Source organism: Mesocricetus auratus, unplaced genomic scaffold (assembly GCF_017639785.1).
Source record: "Mesocricetus auratus isolate SY011 unplaced genomic scaffold, BCM_Maur_2.0 Super-Scaffold_2245, whole genome shotgun sequence".
NCBI lineage: Eukaryota > Metazoa > Chordata > Mammalia > Rodentia > Cricetidae > Mesocricetus > Mesocricetus auratus.
Window position 1 is genome coordinate 2,744,025 of NW_024429180.1, and position 12,992 is coordinate 2,757,016.

The following is a 12,992-nucleotide window of genomic DNA, read 5'->3' on the forward strand; positions in this document are numbered from 1 at the left end:
TCTAGGGACAGCTGAGGTTACACAAAGAAATCCTGTCTCAAATGGGGGGAAAAACAAAAGTTTGGTCGGATGTGGGAGAAGAGTTCTGATTGACGGAGGGCCCAGTCGTAATCCAGTCTGGCTGGATGATCCAGGCTGTTAACTTGTGGTCCGCCTAGTTGTGGGGTGGGTGAAGTGCGGTCATGTGAGGGAACCCTCTTGAGTGCTGCACTTTGGCACATAAAAGCAAGCCGCTGCTTACATCTTCAGTGTTGCGTCTGCTTACTGAGTATCTCCAAGGTGACTTCTAGGAGACTGAGTTACCTGATGGGTGAGAACAGCATCTGGTGTCCTAAGTAGGTAGTATGACCCCAGGACATTAGAAAACAAACCTTTTTGTTTGTTTGTTTGTTTTGGTTTGGTTTTTTTGGTTTTTACGAGACTGGGTTTCTCTGTATTGTTTTGGAGGCTGTCAGTCCAGCCCGGCCTCGCACTCACAGAGATCCGCCTGCCTCTGCCTCCCGAGTGCTGGGATTAAAGGCGTGCGCCACCACCGCCTGGCTAGAAAACCTTTTAAGCAACTCAAATTTTACCAAATGGTTGAGAAATAATTACTGAGTGCCCTTTAATAGCTGTAAATGTACTGTCTGTGTTGGTCCACAGATAGGAAACCCATAAATATGTGAACATGGAGAACTAATATATGAGGATTATTATAAATTATTATTATTGTTGCTGTTGTTGTTACTTACCTGGCAGTTTGAGAACAATAATAACTCTAAAAAGTTTAGGTTCATCAACCATGTGCTAAATCTGGCTGTTGCCCATTTCTCGTATCATTTCGAATCCATCCTGTGCCTGTTTGTTCCTAGTTACTTTCGAAACCCAACAGCAGACCTTACGAGTCTGACACAGCCCCAAAAGGCTGCTGACAAAGCCTAGACTATTTTTTTCGGCGTCTTTCCAAAGTTTGCTGGCTTCGTCCGCTCATTAGAACACCAGCTGTTGGAGGCCCTGGGAGCCGAGTTCCCGAGGAAAGAAGAATCTTGGAAGATCCTACCCCACTCACCCCCCGGGGCTAAGAGTCAGGTCTACTTAGAGAGATTGTGGCCTTGGGTAAGGGATGGCGGAGACAGTGTTGAGGGGTGACAGAGGGCTGCAAACAGGCAGGGACCCTTCCAAGTGACACCGTTAGTGAGGTGGAGCAGCAGGATGTCCTTGGCTCCGTGTGTGGCACCAGAGCAGCTGCCTGGAGGGTGGACACCCCCTGGGTCTTTACCAGACCCCCCCCCCCCATGGCTGCTGTATTATAAGAACAAGGTGAAACACAAAACGGATATTACACTCTAGGGAGAAAACCCTTCCCTCGGCTGTGCCCTTCTGGTACCTTCTACGAGGGCCTCCGTCTATTGCTGTCTTGACACAGTTGGGAGGAGCCTCAGCCCTTCTTCTGGGGGGGGGGGTCTGATGTTTTCTCTGGGAAGGGGACAGAAGGCAGATGAGCCTTGATCCCTGGCTGTGTGTTAGACGCCATGGGGCACCGGGGTGGAGTTGATAGCGTCCTGGGTAGGTAGTTGTCACCTTGCCCCCTTGGTAATGGCATTTTAGAAAACGGTGCTCGTGTTTGGGTTTTGCTTAGGCTTATGGGAACGGATTCTAAGGCAATTGTTATTAATTGTGACGCCCATTCCTTTTGCCAGCTGGTGTTGACTGGCTGGCTGGCTGCTGTGTGCAGCAGACAGAAATAGAAGAGTGAATTTTTTCTTTAAAAGTTGATTTTAAAATCATTTGGAGGATTTCTTCCCCCACCCCTCCCCATGTGGCTGCTCTTCTTGTTTTTAAAAATGCTTCGTGTGAACTGTTTTAACTTTTGTAGACATTGCCTGAGCTTTTTACCATTCCAAACTTAAGACTTTTGTGACAATGTTTTCGATTTTGTGTATTTTCTAGCCTCTGTCCCTAAAAAAGTTTTTTGCTGCCTAATTATAGTAAATTAATATACCTCTTTGGATTCTGAATTTTTTTTTCCTTAGGATGCAAAAACATCTCCGTCAAAGTCTGCCTGGGTTAAATAATTGAAGAGAAATACGAGCTTTTACTCTCACATGTTAGGTCGGGTTGCCTGGCTGCAGGCTTGGACGACTCCAGAGTCTGAGGGGCTAAACACAGTACATGATTCAGTTCTCAAGGCGTATTCCAGTGCCCCGTGGCCTTCTGCGGGATGACTCAGCCTCCAGATGCCTCTATCACAGAGCTCCAGTCTCCAGTCTCCGTGCAGGCCACTGCTGGGTCTTTCGCAGGTGGCCCTGGAGGTTAGCGGAGGTTTCACGGGGACAACTCTGAGGGCCAAGGCAGCGGTGGCCACATCTCTTCTGCTTTACAGATCATTGGGCGGGAGGAAGTCATGCAGCCACACCTAACCAAAGGGAGCCCGGGGAAAAGGACAAAAGTTCTGGGAGCTCAGAGCAGCCTCAACTGCGGTCCCCACTTACGCGCCCACGTGCTCCCTGGATACAAACTGTCCCCCATCGGTGTGTACAGTATTCCTTGGGATCGTATGTTTTGGGGTCTTGTATTAACAGCTGGAAAGCAACTCTGCAGCAACTTGGTAATGGCGGATTTAGTTACCTGTGGAAATTTCATTTGTTCGTTGTGTCTTGTGCGCGCGCACACACGTGTATGTGTACGCAGGTGTGTGCTGGCTCACCTGTGCTACAGCATATGCGTGGGGGGCAGAGATCTTCCCAGAGTTGCTTCCTTCCTTCTACCACGTGGGCTCTGGGGATTCGACTCAGGCTATCAGGCTTGACAGCAAGAGCCTGTGCATGCTGAGCCGGGTTTCTGGCCCTGGGTTCGGTTACTTCTTATAACACACACACACACACACACACACACACACACACACACACACACACACACGCATGCACACACACATTTTAGCTGCTTTTTGTAGTGTCTTGCACCTACATACACACACACACATGTAATATGTGTGTGCTTATGTCTGTTTTAGCATCTGACACATTGTAGCATATCGTCACTCGAGTATGCATCGCTGCCCGCAGCATAGACCTGCCCCATACATGTGCCGGCGGTGGCAGTGTTAGAAACGGGGAGTTTTGCTGAAAACCTGGCTGGAAGTAGCTGAAAGAAGCTCAGTACCTTTCATTCCCCCACTGGCTCGTTGTCCTTTCTTAGCGTGTGTGTGCTAGGATCAACGTCTCCATTCCCTGGAGTTCTCTCCCAGCGGGTGTGAGTAGTGTTTTGTTTTGGTTTGTTTGTTTGTTTTGCTAGCCTGCATTCAGTCCAGCTCATGGGTTTTATTTATTTATTTTTTGTATGTTTCGGGTGATTTGTGTCTTGTGAGTGTATAATATTTCACTGGAATGGATGGTGCCTCAGAATGGTTCCAAGGAGGGGTGTGTGCAACTGGTCCTGTGGGGACATTTAAGGCCTGGGTCAGGGTGAGCTCGCAGTGGCAGACTGTGGCTGGCTCTCTAAACAGGGCCGTTGTAACGGAGCTGAAGCTTGGAACGGGAGAGAGAGATCAGCCAGAGGTGGCCTCGGAAATGTCTTAAATAGCTGGCCAAGCATCACTGTGACTGGACCAGTGCCGTGAGCGGTGTCTCTTTTCCCCCTGAAAAACAAATTTCTTCTCAATGTGTTTCTCTTTTTCAATAGTGACACCAGTGCAGCTATTGTAGAAAAGTTGGGAAATATCATGGATCTGGATGTAAAGAGTTCTTACATATATAAGCACACTTTTCTCATGAGTGAGGCATGATGACTCATGAGAAGTCACCCAGTGCCCAGTGCGTGTGGAGTAAAGGCCAGCCTGGAGTTACAGGTGGAGACTCTGTCAAGCTGTCAAGAAGGCAGGCCTCTCCAAGGGTATCTCAATGACGGGGAATTCCCTTTGGTCTTCTAGGCAAAGCCGAAGCTGATCGAGCCCCTTGACTACGAAAATGTCCTCGTGCAGAAGAAGACCCAGATCCTCAATGACTGTCTGCGGGAGATGCTCCTCTTCCCCTACGATGACTTCCAGGTGAGTGGCCGTCCCGTTGTAGAGAGGCCGGGGAGCACTGTGGTGTAGATCTGGCCATACACACTTTCCTGTGTACCAATTTACTGTTTGATCGGGGAGCTCGTGGTTTTTAAAGAGAGGCCTGGATCCCGTCTTGGCGGCACAGGACTCTATATTCCTAGTTAGCTGGCGCACAGGGTGGGATGATCCCAGGTTCAAGGACTGAGTGAGCCCCAGGAAAGTTCAAAGCCATGTAGTGAGCTGGGCAGAACACATCCCCAGCCTGTGTGAAGCCTCTCGTTCAGTCCTAGCAGAGTTAAGAGAGAAGGGGTTGTTAAATAAAAGAGGAAATGTTTATGACTGCGTACCTTATTATGACTTCCTTTTTTTTAGTGGGATTAATTTTTCATGTTAGAAATAGATACACATGTACATATAGGTTTGTGTGTATATGCGTACTCTGGGTTGACTTACAACTGAATTCTTGTCTTTGAAGATCATTTTAGATTTTGATCACATAGTAGGACCTAGATGCCAAGTGATCTACCGCTGAGGTATACCCCCAAGCCTCATTTGCTGTTTTCTTTCTCTTTTTAAAAAAACAATGAAATAAAAAAAAAAAAAACAATCTTATTTCACATATCAATCTCAGTTCCCTCTCCCTCTCATCCTCCCCGGCCCCCCCCATAGACCACCCATCCCACCCCCTTCCACTCCTCAGGGAGGGTAAGGCCTCCCATGGGGGATCATCAAAGTCTGTCACATCATTTGGGGTGGGGCCTAGGCCCTCCCCCGTGTATCTAGGCTGAGAGAGTATCCCTCCCTGGGGAATGGGCTTCCAAAGCCCATTCATTCATGCACTAGGGATAAATACTGGTTCCACTGCCAGAGGCCCCATAGACCGCCCAGGCCTCCCATTGGACGGACACCCACGTTCAGGGGGCTAAGACCAAGTGTGGTGTCTGTTCTTAATCATTTGCTATTTTTTTTAAAACCAGGTATTCTAGAATTTCCTGGGGGAGCAGCAGATGTTTGTTACATCCTGCAGGATGACACTTTGGACCCTGCCGTGAGATGCCCCGAACCCATGGGTTCCCAAAGAAAGGGGCCGTGTTGTGAAGTCAGGTCTCTTGTAGCCGGGCATAGGGAAGCTCAGGCCTCCTCTGCTGTCTGGGTTGGTGCTTAAAGTGTCTTTTGGCCTCGGGTGAGGTGACAGACAGGAAGCCTTGAGGTTACTGAGGAGCACAGGTTAGTAACTCTGCAGTCTGCTCAGAGGTTCTCATCCCTATTTTTTCCTCCTGGATGTTTCCCACCAGTTTCCTGACCTCTCCCTCAGTTTCCTTAACCTGGACACTGCTGTGTGATGCTGTGACTACCCAGCCTGGTCTCCTGTGACCTGAGCTGGGGCTGGGAGAGGTGACTAAGAGTTCTCACTGCTCTTCCTTGTTGTAGTGGTGGTGTTTGGGGTTTTTTTTCCCCTCCCCCGGGTGGGTTTCTCTGTGTAATCCTGGCTAGGGTTTCTCTGTGTAGTCCTGGCTGTTCCGTGCCTTCATCTCTATAGACCCTGGTCAGGCTCAGTTGCTTCTGCCTCCTTAGTGCTGGCATTCAGCACGCCTGGGTTAGCTTGGCGCACTTTCCTGGAGGGTGTGAACTCAGACCCCACCCAGCACCTGTGTCTGATGGCCCTCGGCTGTCTGTAACTCCAGCTCCTGGGGGATCTGACTGACACCCCCTTCCCGTCTCCACAGGCGCCTGCACACGCATGTGCACGCTCACATACAGGTACAGAAGGAAAAAAGAACATGTATTTAAAAAGTCTCTGCTTTTCCCGTAATCTCACTTTCCAGAATTACTCTTTACAGTGTCTCTGTACACTTTTTTTTGGCTTTTGTTGTTGGTTTGTCTTTAGAATCTCTCGTGTTAATAGCAGTTGTTTCAGTTATAACCCTTGACAATCTAACCGATGCTAGTTTAAAAAGACTTTAAATTATGCCAGCGGTGAGAATTTTCAGAAATGTCTTTCCCTAACTTGCTAGAGATTTATGCATCCGCTGGTCATGACTCTCCCTCAGTTCTTTCCTGTCGGAGGCCTCTCTGAGGGGGACGGGAGAATGCAACAGGAATGAAGGTGACTGTTTGTAAAGTGTCACAGCCCACGTACACTCCACTAGTGCTGTAGAAGTGATGGTCACAGCTGACTTTGGGCACTCTCTGTCCTCCTACAGACCGCCACGAGACTGTCTACACCATTCATTCTTGCTAATCTGTCTCGATGATGTGACTAACTGTCCAACTGCAGCGTGAGTTAATGACTTAGAAATGCCACAACGTCCCCCTGTTTCTTTTTTCTTAGGTATCGAGGGATGTCATTGATACCGTGTTTCTAGAGGCATTGCAAACATTTGATGAGGGAAAGGCCTCTTTTTTCATGGGACGAGGAGGTCGGGAAACGCACAGTGCATGAGGGTGCACACTGCCCTTCAATGAACAATTAACTGTTAAAGTAATAGAACTTGTATAGATGCCCGCCAAGCGTGTTCAAACGGCAACTTCTAAAATATAAGTGTACACAGTGTTTTGCCTTTGTGTGTTTCCAAGTGGGCATGCTGACATTGTGCCCACGTTCCTCAGTTCTGAAGACGTCCGAGTGGCCTCTGGAAAATGAATTGTATGGGTGGGAATAAAAAAGTCTATCAGGTGGATGTACTTACACCCAAAGATGAGGATGTTAAAACAAAAGGCTGAGAAATAGGAAATGTACTTTAAAAAAAATCAAGAGTAAATTCCTCATGGCAGGTAGTTACTAAGCAAATGAAATAATCTTCCATGACAAGGGACAGGGGTGTCTTGGGAGATACAGGGACAGGAGTGTCACAGGGCAGATTTGTTAAGACTCCGATCCTGGTGCTTTGAGACTGGTGCTTTCTCTGTCTGTCTGTTTGTCTGTCTGTCTGTCCGCCTGCTTGCCTGCCTGCCTGCCTGCCTGCTTGCCTTTCTGTGGTTCTCCTGGCCTTAGAAACCAGTTGAAACCCCATGTCCTCTGAAGCTACCTAAGTCCACTGTGGCCTTTCCCTGATTCTTCTACTTAGTATGTATATAAATACTCCGCCTCTCATTGGCTGCTCTTACTATGTATATAAATACTCCGCGTGTTGTATAGCCTCTCATTGGCTGCTGCTTTTTATTGTCCTGGTGTCTCCTCTCTGCTGTCGGCCCGAGGAGGGTTCAGTCAAGTGCCCCTTTTCTGTGTTTCTGCCCTACCCGCTGTTTCCTTTCTCTGCATAGACTTCTAATTCCCGATGTATTGACCATTGAGATTGGATATATATTGAAAATGTCTATCAGATCAGTGATACAATTTGGTGAATGTCAGGTAACTTCTTAATTAAAAAAAACGTAATTAAGTTGGATATGTTGGCTCTCACCTTTGATCTAGGGTTGGAGAGGTAGAGATGCAAGGGACTATGAGTTCAAGTCTGCCTGGTCTATGTGACAAGTTCAGGCCAGCTGGGGCTGCTGAGTGAAACCTTGCCGTTAATTATAAAAAACAAAACAAAGCAGGGCAGTTTAAATGAGGTCTTAGGGGTATTTTTCTGGTGGTTAATGGATCTTTTGGTTCTTGAAATTTCATAGAGTTCTCAAAGCTAATCGTTGGAATAACTTTGAACTTTCCAATGAGCAAAATCGGAGGAAAAAAATTCTACCACGTTGTGAATGATAAACCTTGTTTCATGGGAATGTTTTGTATCAAAAGACGTAAGTTGATTCATCGCTCGAAGAAGGACGGCAAGGGTTTGCATAGGTGAAAGGACCGCTCCTGTCAGAGAATTGACCCTGTGGAGACAGCTGACAGGACACCGTTTCCAGTCACCCTGCGGTGGTGGTGTTGGAGATGACACACTTAGCCATCTTGATCCGTTGAAGTTCGTATCTCCCGCCTTGTTACCTAGGCTACCGATGTTTGTGCAATTTTGTATTGTCCTGGAGCATAAAGGACAGTAAATACTGAAAAGGGATGTTGTGGAGAGAGCGCATGGGTGTCACTCCTATTTCATAATAGTTAGACCCTGGTGTCTCGTATAAGCCAGGGGTGTTGTTTGTGTGGGAAGGTGAAGAGAGTGTTTCCTCCGCTTCTGGGTTCGTGTCTGAAGACGAACCCAGAGATGCAAAGGTACAAGCTGCTCCGTGGCCGTGGGAGCTGCAGGAAGAGGCTGTCTGTCCATGGACAAAGGGGGAAAAGCAAGGAGACACCACAGTACTTACTTGAGATGCCCGTGGGCCTGCACTGCCACACGCAGACACACGGCATTCTTTGAAAAGAGTGTCTGGCTATCGTATTTCTATGGGTGTGGGTATGCAGTTGTGGGTCTCAGAGCGGCTTGCAAAGTCGGAGTGAGGTCTGATGGCCCAGGAGAACGCCCTACCGAGACCCACGGTGCATCGCCCATGCCTGACCGGGGAATTTAAGATGTAATTCAAGATGATGAAGGATTGTCAGTTCTAGCAAGTGTTTGGATTCAGGACAGCCTTTGAGTTGCCTCAGTGTTGTCCAGGGAGATGTGGTAACTCCATTTCCTTGTCAGTGACTTCCTGACTTTTATTTTCCCCCCTGGTTCTTTTCCTCTTTCACTTGCACGCATCCGATAATTATCTACAAACCAGTGACCTGGAGAGGAAGCCAAGCGCCGGGACTTACAAAGGCCTGGCAGTCCCTGATCTCATATCCCATCTACCCTTTGGAAAAGAAAACAATTTTCAACGCTGTTTTTTTCCTTGGTATATATTTTTTCCCCAATAAAGTAGTCTCAGGACTTTGTTTTTTTTCACACTTTTTGCTAAAAATGTTCTTTTTGTAAATTTGAAAGCTTGCCAGCTGGAGTTCATGTGTCTAGCAATGTGATTTTATGTGAGCATTGTGGGATAGTAGTTCATGTCTAGGGCTGGACCTGCATGGAAAAGTTAGATGTATGATGTTTCTGAGTTGGCTTTGCATGGGCCTTTAGGAGGTAAGATTTTCATTCTGCTCAAGAATTAAAAAAAAAAGGGGCTAATAAATTTCCATTATGGAATGATACTTTGAAAGAATACTTAACTTCTTGGGAAGTTGGCCTTGAGCTGGGGTGAATAGCGTATGTACTTAACGGATACCTGTAGCCTGTGTGAGGGACTCAGCAGCTTTGTCCCGTGCTTAGGGATATACACGCAGAACAGAATGCCTAATTCACACCACACATGGAACAGAATTCTCATTCACACCACACACAGAACAGAATTCCTGATTCACACTATACATGGAGCAGAACCCATTTCACACTACACACAGAACAGGACCTCGATTCACACTATACATGGAACAGAACCACAGATTCACACTATACACAGAATGGAATCCTGATTCACACTATACACAGAACAGAATCCTGGTTCTCACTATACACAGAACAGAACCCCTGATTCTCACTATATACAGAACGGAACCCCTAATTCCCACTATTCACAGAACGGAATCCTGATTCACACTATACACAGAACAGAATGCTGATTCACACTATACACAGAACAGAACGCTGATTCACACTATACACAGAACAGAACCCTGATTCTCACTATACACAGAACAGAATCCTGATTCTCACTATACACAGAATAGAACCCTGATTCTCACTATACACAGAACAGAATCCTGATTCACACTATACAGAGAACAGAACCCTGATTCTCACTATACACAGAACAGAATCCTGATTCTCACTATTCACAGAACGGAATCCTGATTCACACTATACACAGAACGGAATCCTGATTCTCTATACACAGAACGGAATCCTGATTCTCACTATCCACAGAATGGAATCCTGATTCTCACTATCCACAGAACGGAATCCTGATTCTCACTATACACAGAACAGAATCCTGATTCCCACTATACACAGAACAGAACCCTGATTCTCACTATACACAGAACAGAATCCTGATTCACACTATACAGAGAACAGAACCTTGATTCTCACTAGACACAGAACGGAACCCTGATTCTCACTGCTGAACACTGAGAGAGGGGACTAAAGCAAGCGCTGCGCACACCTGTAAGAAGTCAGTGTTTAATACAGGTTCGTTGTCGTCACAAACGTCACATCCCACGCCGTCTGTTACGTGAACGTCAGAGTCCACTAGGGTATCCTGGAAACCCAGAAGTCCACCCTGAGAAAGAGGCCAGGGCCAACAGAAAGACCCAACCGCCAACCTGGGAGACAGGAGTTGGATCTACGGGCACCTGCCCTTTAGGAAGGAGGGGGAGGAGCAGTCACAGAAGGAAAGGAGAGATGTGCACCCGGAACCCAGGCCACGAGTGCGGCACAGGCGTAGAGCTGCTGGCCTGGTGTTTAGGAGGCCCCGGAGTTGATCCTGTAACCATCGAGCAAAAGCAAAGCAGTAGGGGTCGCCCGACTTAGGAGCTGTCACGACCTCGGTGCTGTGTCTGTTCACCGCTGACCACCTCGGTGCTGTGTCTGTCCACCACTGAGGGGACCAGGAGAACCAAGGGTGGAAACTTGGGGGTTCACAGAGAAGCTAGGGAGAGATAACCCCCTACCCCCAGGGAGGCATTGTAAGGTGACGGCAGGTTCGGAACACCAGATATGAACTGAACTTCAGCCTTCGCCGGGGTCATCCTTTGTAGCGTTGTGAGTTGTTCTTCAGAGGGCTTTTGTTGTTTGGGGGGGTTTTGGTGTTTATTTAGAATTATTTTAAAATTATTGATAAAGTGTGTTTGTGTGTGTGTGCACGTGTGCCAGCCGAGACAGGAAGTGTAGGGTTCCCCCAGGAGATGGAGTCACATACAGGTGGTTGTGAGCCAGAAGACATGAACCCTGGTAACTGAACCTAACCCTTCTGGAAGAGGATTGTAACCACTGAGCCATCTTTCCAGTTCCCCCACCCCTGCCGCCTGGTGGGGGGAGTGCTGTTTTGTGTTTAACATAAATGTATTACTCGTGTATACTAATTGTGTCTGTGAGTAGGGGTTTGTGCGTGTGTGTGCTGTTGTCTGAGGAGGGCAGAGAACATTGGATTCCCTGGAGCTAGAGTTAGAGCCATTTGCAAGCCAGCTAGGGGGTGCTAGGACTTGCTGTCTGCCCCTCTGCGAAGAGCAGTGTGAGTGGTTAACCACTATCTCCCCAGCCCCTCTTTGGGAGTTTAAATAATTCTTTCTCCAGGCCCTTTACACGGTAGCTAAACATTGAGACTGGGGGGACGGGGAGTTAGTAGTGGGGACACGTCTCTGGGAATGGCACTGCCAGGCCAGGAACTTGGAGGTGTGTAGTGTGGCATGCCCCATGTGAATTTTGAGTTTCCAGTCTAGCTTGGCGCTGGAGCCATTCATGAACAACTGATGTTCTTTGAAGCAAATGCCTTGGAAGACCGCCACCGTTCCCGTGCAGCACGGTTCCCAGAGTCCTCTACTGCTGCGGTTTCGGGGTTACACTGCATCCAAAAAAAACCCCAAAACATCTAATGTACAGACCAGACCAGCCACGTGGCGTTTCCAGCTGGCATCAAAGGGACAGAGTCCTACAGATGCACCAGACACCGTGCAGCAGTTGGTCTCAGGCCTAGAGGGGGAGGAGTCGGGAGCCCTTCTGATCATAAGCAGTAGTTTGAAACTGGAGATAACTTTAAAACATTGATGTCGGTGCTGCATTCCTTTGGGCTGGCCGAACGTATTAATAATTAAAAAAAAATCAAGCTAGGACTTACCATGTTGTGAAGGCAGTGGGCCAGGCCAATCAGTCTCAAGAGCCCGGGGTCTTTGGAGTCACCTGGCTTTGTGGCTGTGTTATTTCTCAGACAAATGCATGAAATTTGCAGAGGTTTGAAGGGATAATCCTGAAAATAAAGTCAAAGTGACGACAGATATGGAGTGCTCTACAGCGGATCGTAGAGCCAAGATGGTCACATTGTGGGGTTAGTCATGGTGGCACATTCCTATAGTCCCAGATAGAGACGGGCGAAGCTTCAAGGCCAGCCTTGGCTGCCTAGTGAGTCTGAGGCTAGCCTAGGTTACTTGAGACCCCTGCCTCCTGCTGTGGCTCTCTGACCCAGTGTCTCAGCTGCGGCTGAGCCAAGGCTACCTCACCCGGGATTGTCTGCTGAGTACCCCACCTCTCTTCTACTGGGAAAGCAGCCACGGTCCGTCTCCTGTCTGTCGTTGGTGTCTGTTTTTCTGAGTGAGGCCACTCTGGGAGCTCTCTGCTCTCCCAAGCAGGAGGAGACAAATACTTGGTCAGCATCCCTGCAGCTGGCTTAGGTTACGGCCCACCCACTTCTCTGGGATTTCTTCTTTAGTTCATTGTTCTTAGGGTCCCTGGGGGAAGGGTGGGCCTTTTGTTTCAGGCTTCTAATTAAAATCTTATAAGATAGATGTTTTCTATGCTCAGTGGATACGCGTGCTGCGTGCTTCCTGCACAGCACACACCCCCCACCCCAGGAATTAGGAGGACTTTTGGATAGTTTAATGCCATGGTAAAGTGATTAATAAAACAACCAGCGGTGTGCGAGTGCAGAGATGTAGGGAAATAAAGACCTAAGCACCACTATACTTTCGGCAATTCACACAGTGAATCTTCCTTCTTTCTGTTTCGTTACAACAAGTAATTTGGGCAGTACAAGCCAAAACAAAATGTGGAGTTTATCTTTGTTCTTTTTACTGGAGGTTTTTTTTTTTGGTTGTTGTTTGTTTGTTTTGGTTTTGTTTTTTGTTTTTGTATAATCTACTTCTGGTCATCTTTATTTTTATTTTTATGTTTAAATTTAAATTAGAAACAAGGTTGCTTCACATGTTAATCCCAGGTCCCTCTCCCTTTCCCTCCCCTCCTCCCCAGTATCCCCTCATTTCCCCAGGGAGGGTGAGGCCCTCCACGGGGGTGCCCATAGTCTGTCATTCCATCCAGGGCAGGGCCTAGACCCTACCCCAAGAGTCCAGGGTGAGAGT

At 47.8% G+C, this 12,992-nt stretch overlaps 1 protein-coding gene across 20 annotated transcripts in view; it reads left to right on the plus strand.

The window, feature by feature from the left end:
• The window catches only part of Dock9 (dedicator of cytokinesis 9), a 252,776-nt gene that overhangs the window by 107,741 nt on the left and 132,043 nt on the right, over positions 1–12,992 (plus strand). For all 20 annotated transcript variants that reach the window (XM_040743307.1, XM_040743434.1, XM_040743566.1 and 17 more), the window contains exon 2: positions 3,908–4,024. In XM_040743307.1, coding sequence (XP_040599241.1) covers positions 3,908–4,024 — 117 coding nt within the window. The remainder of the gene's footprint in view (positions 1–3,907; positions 4,025–12,992) is intronic.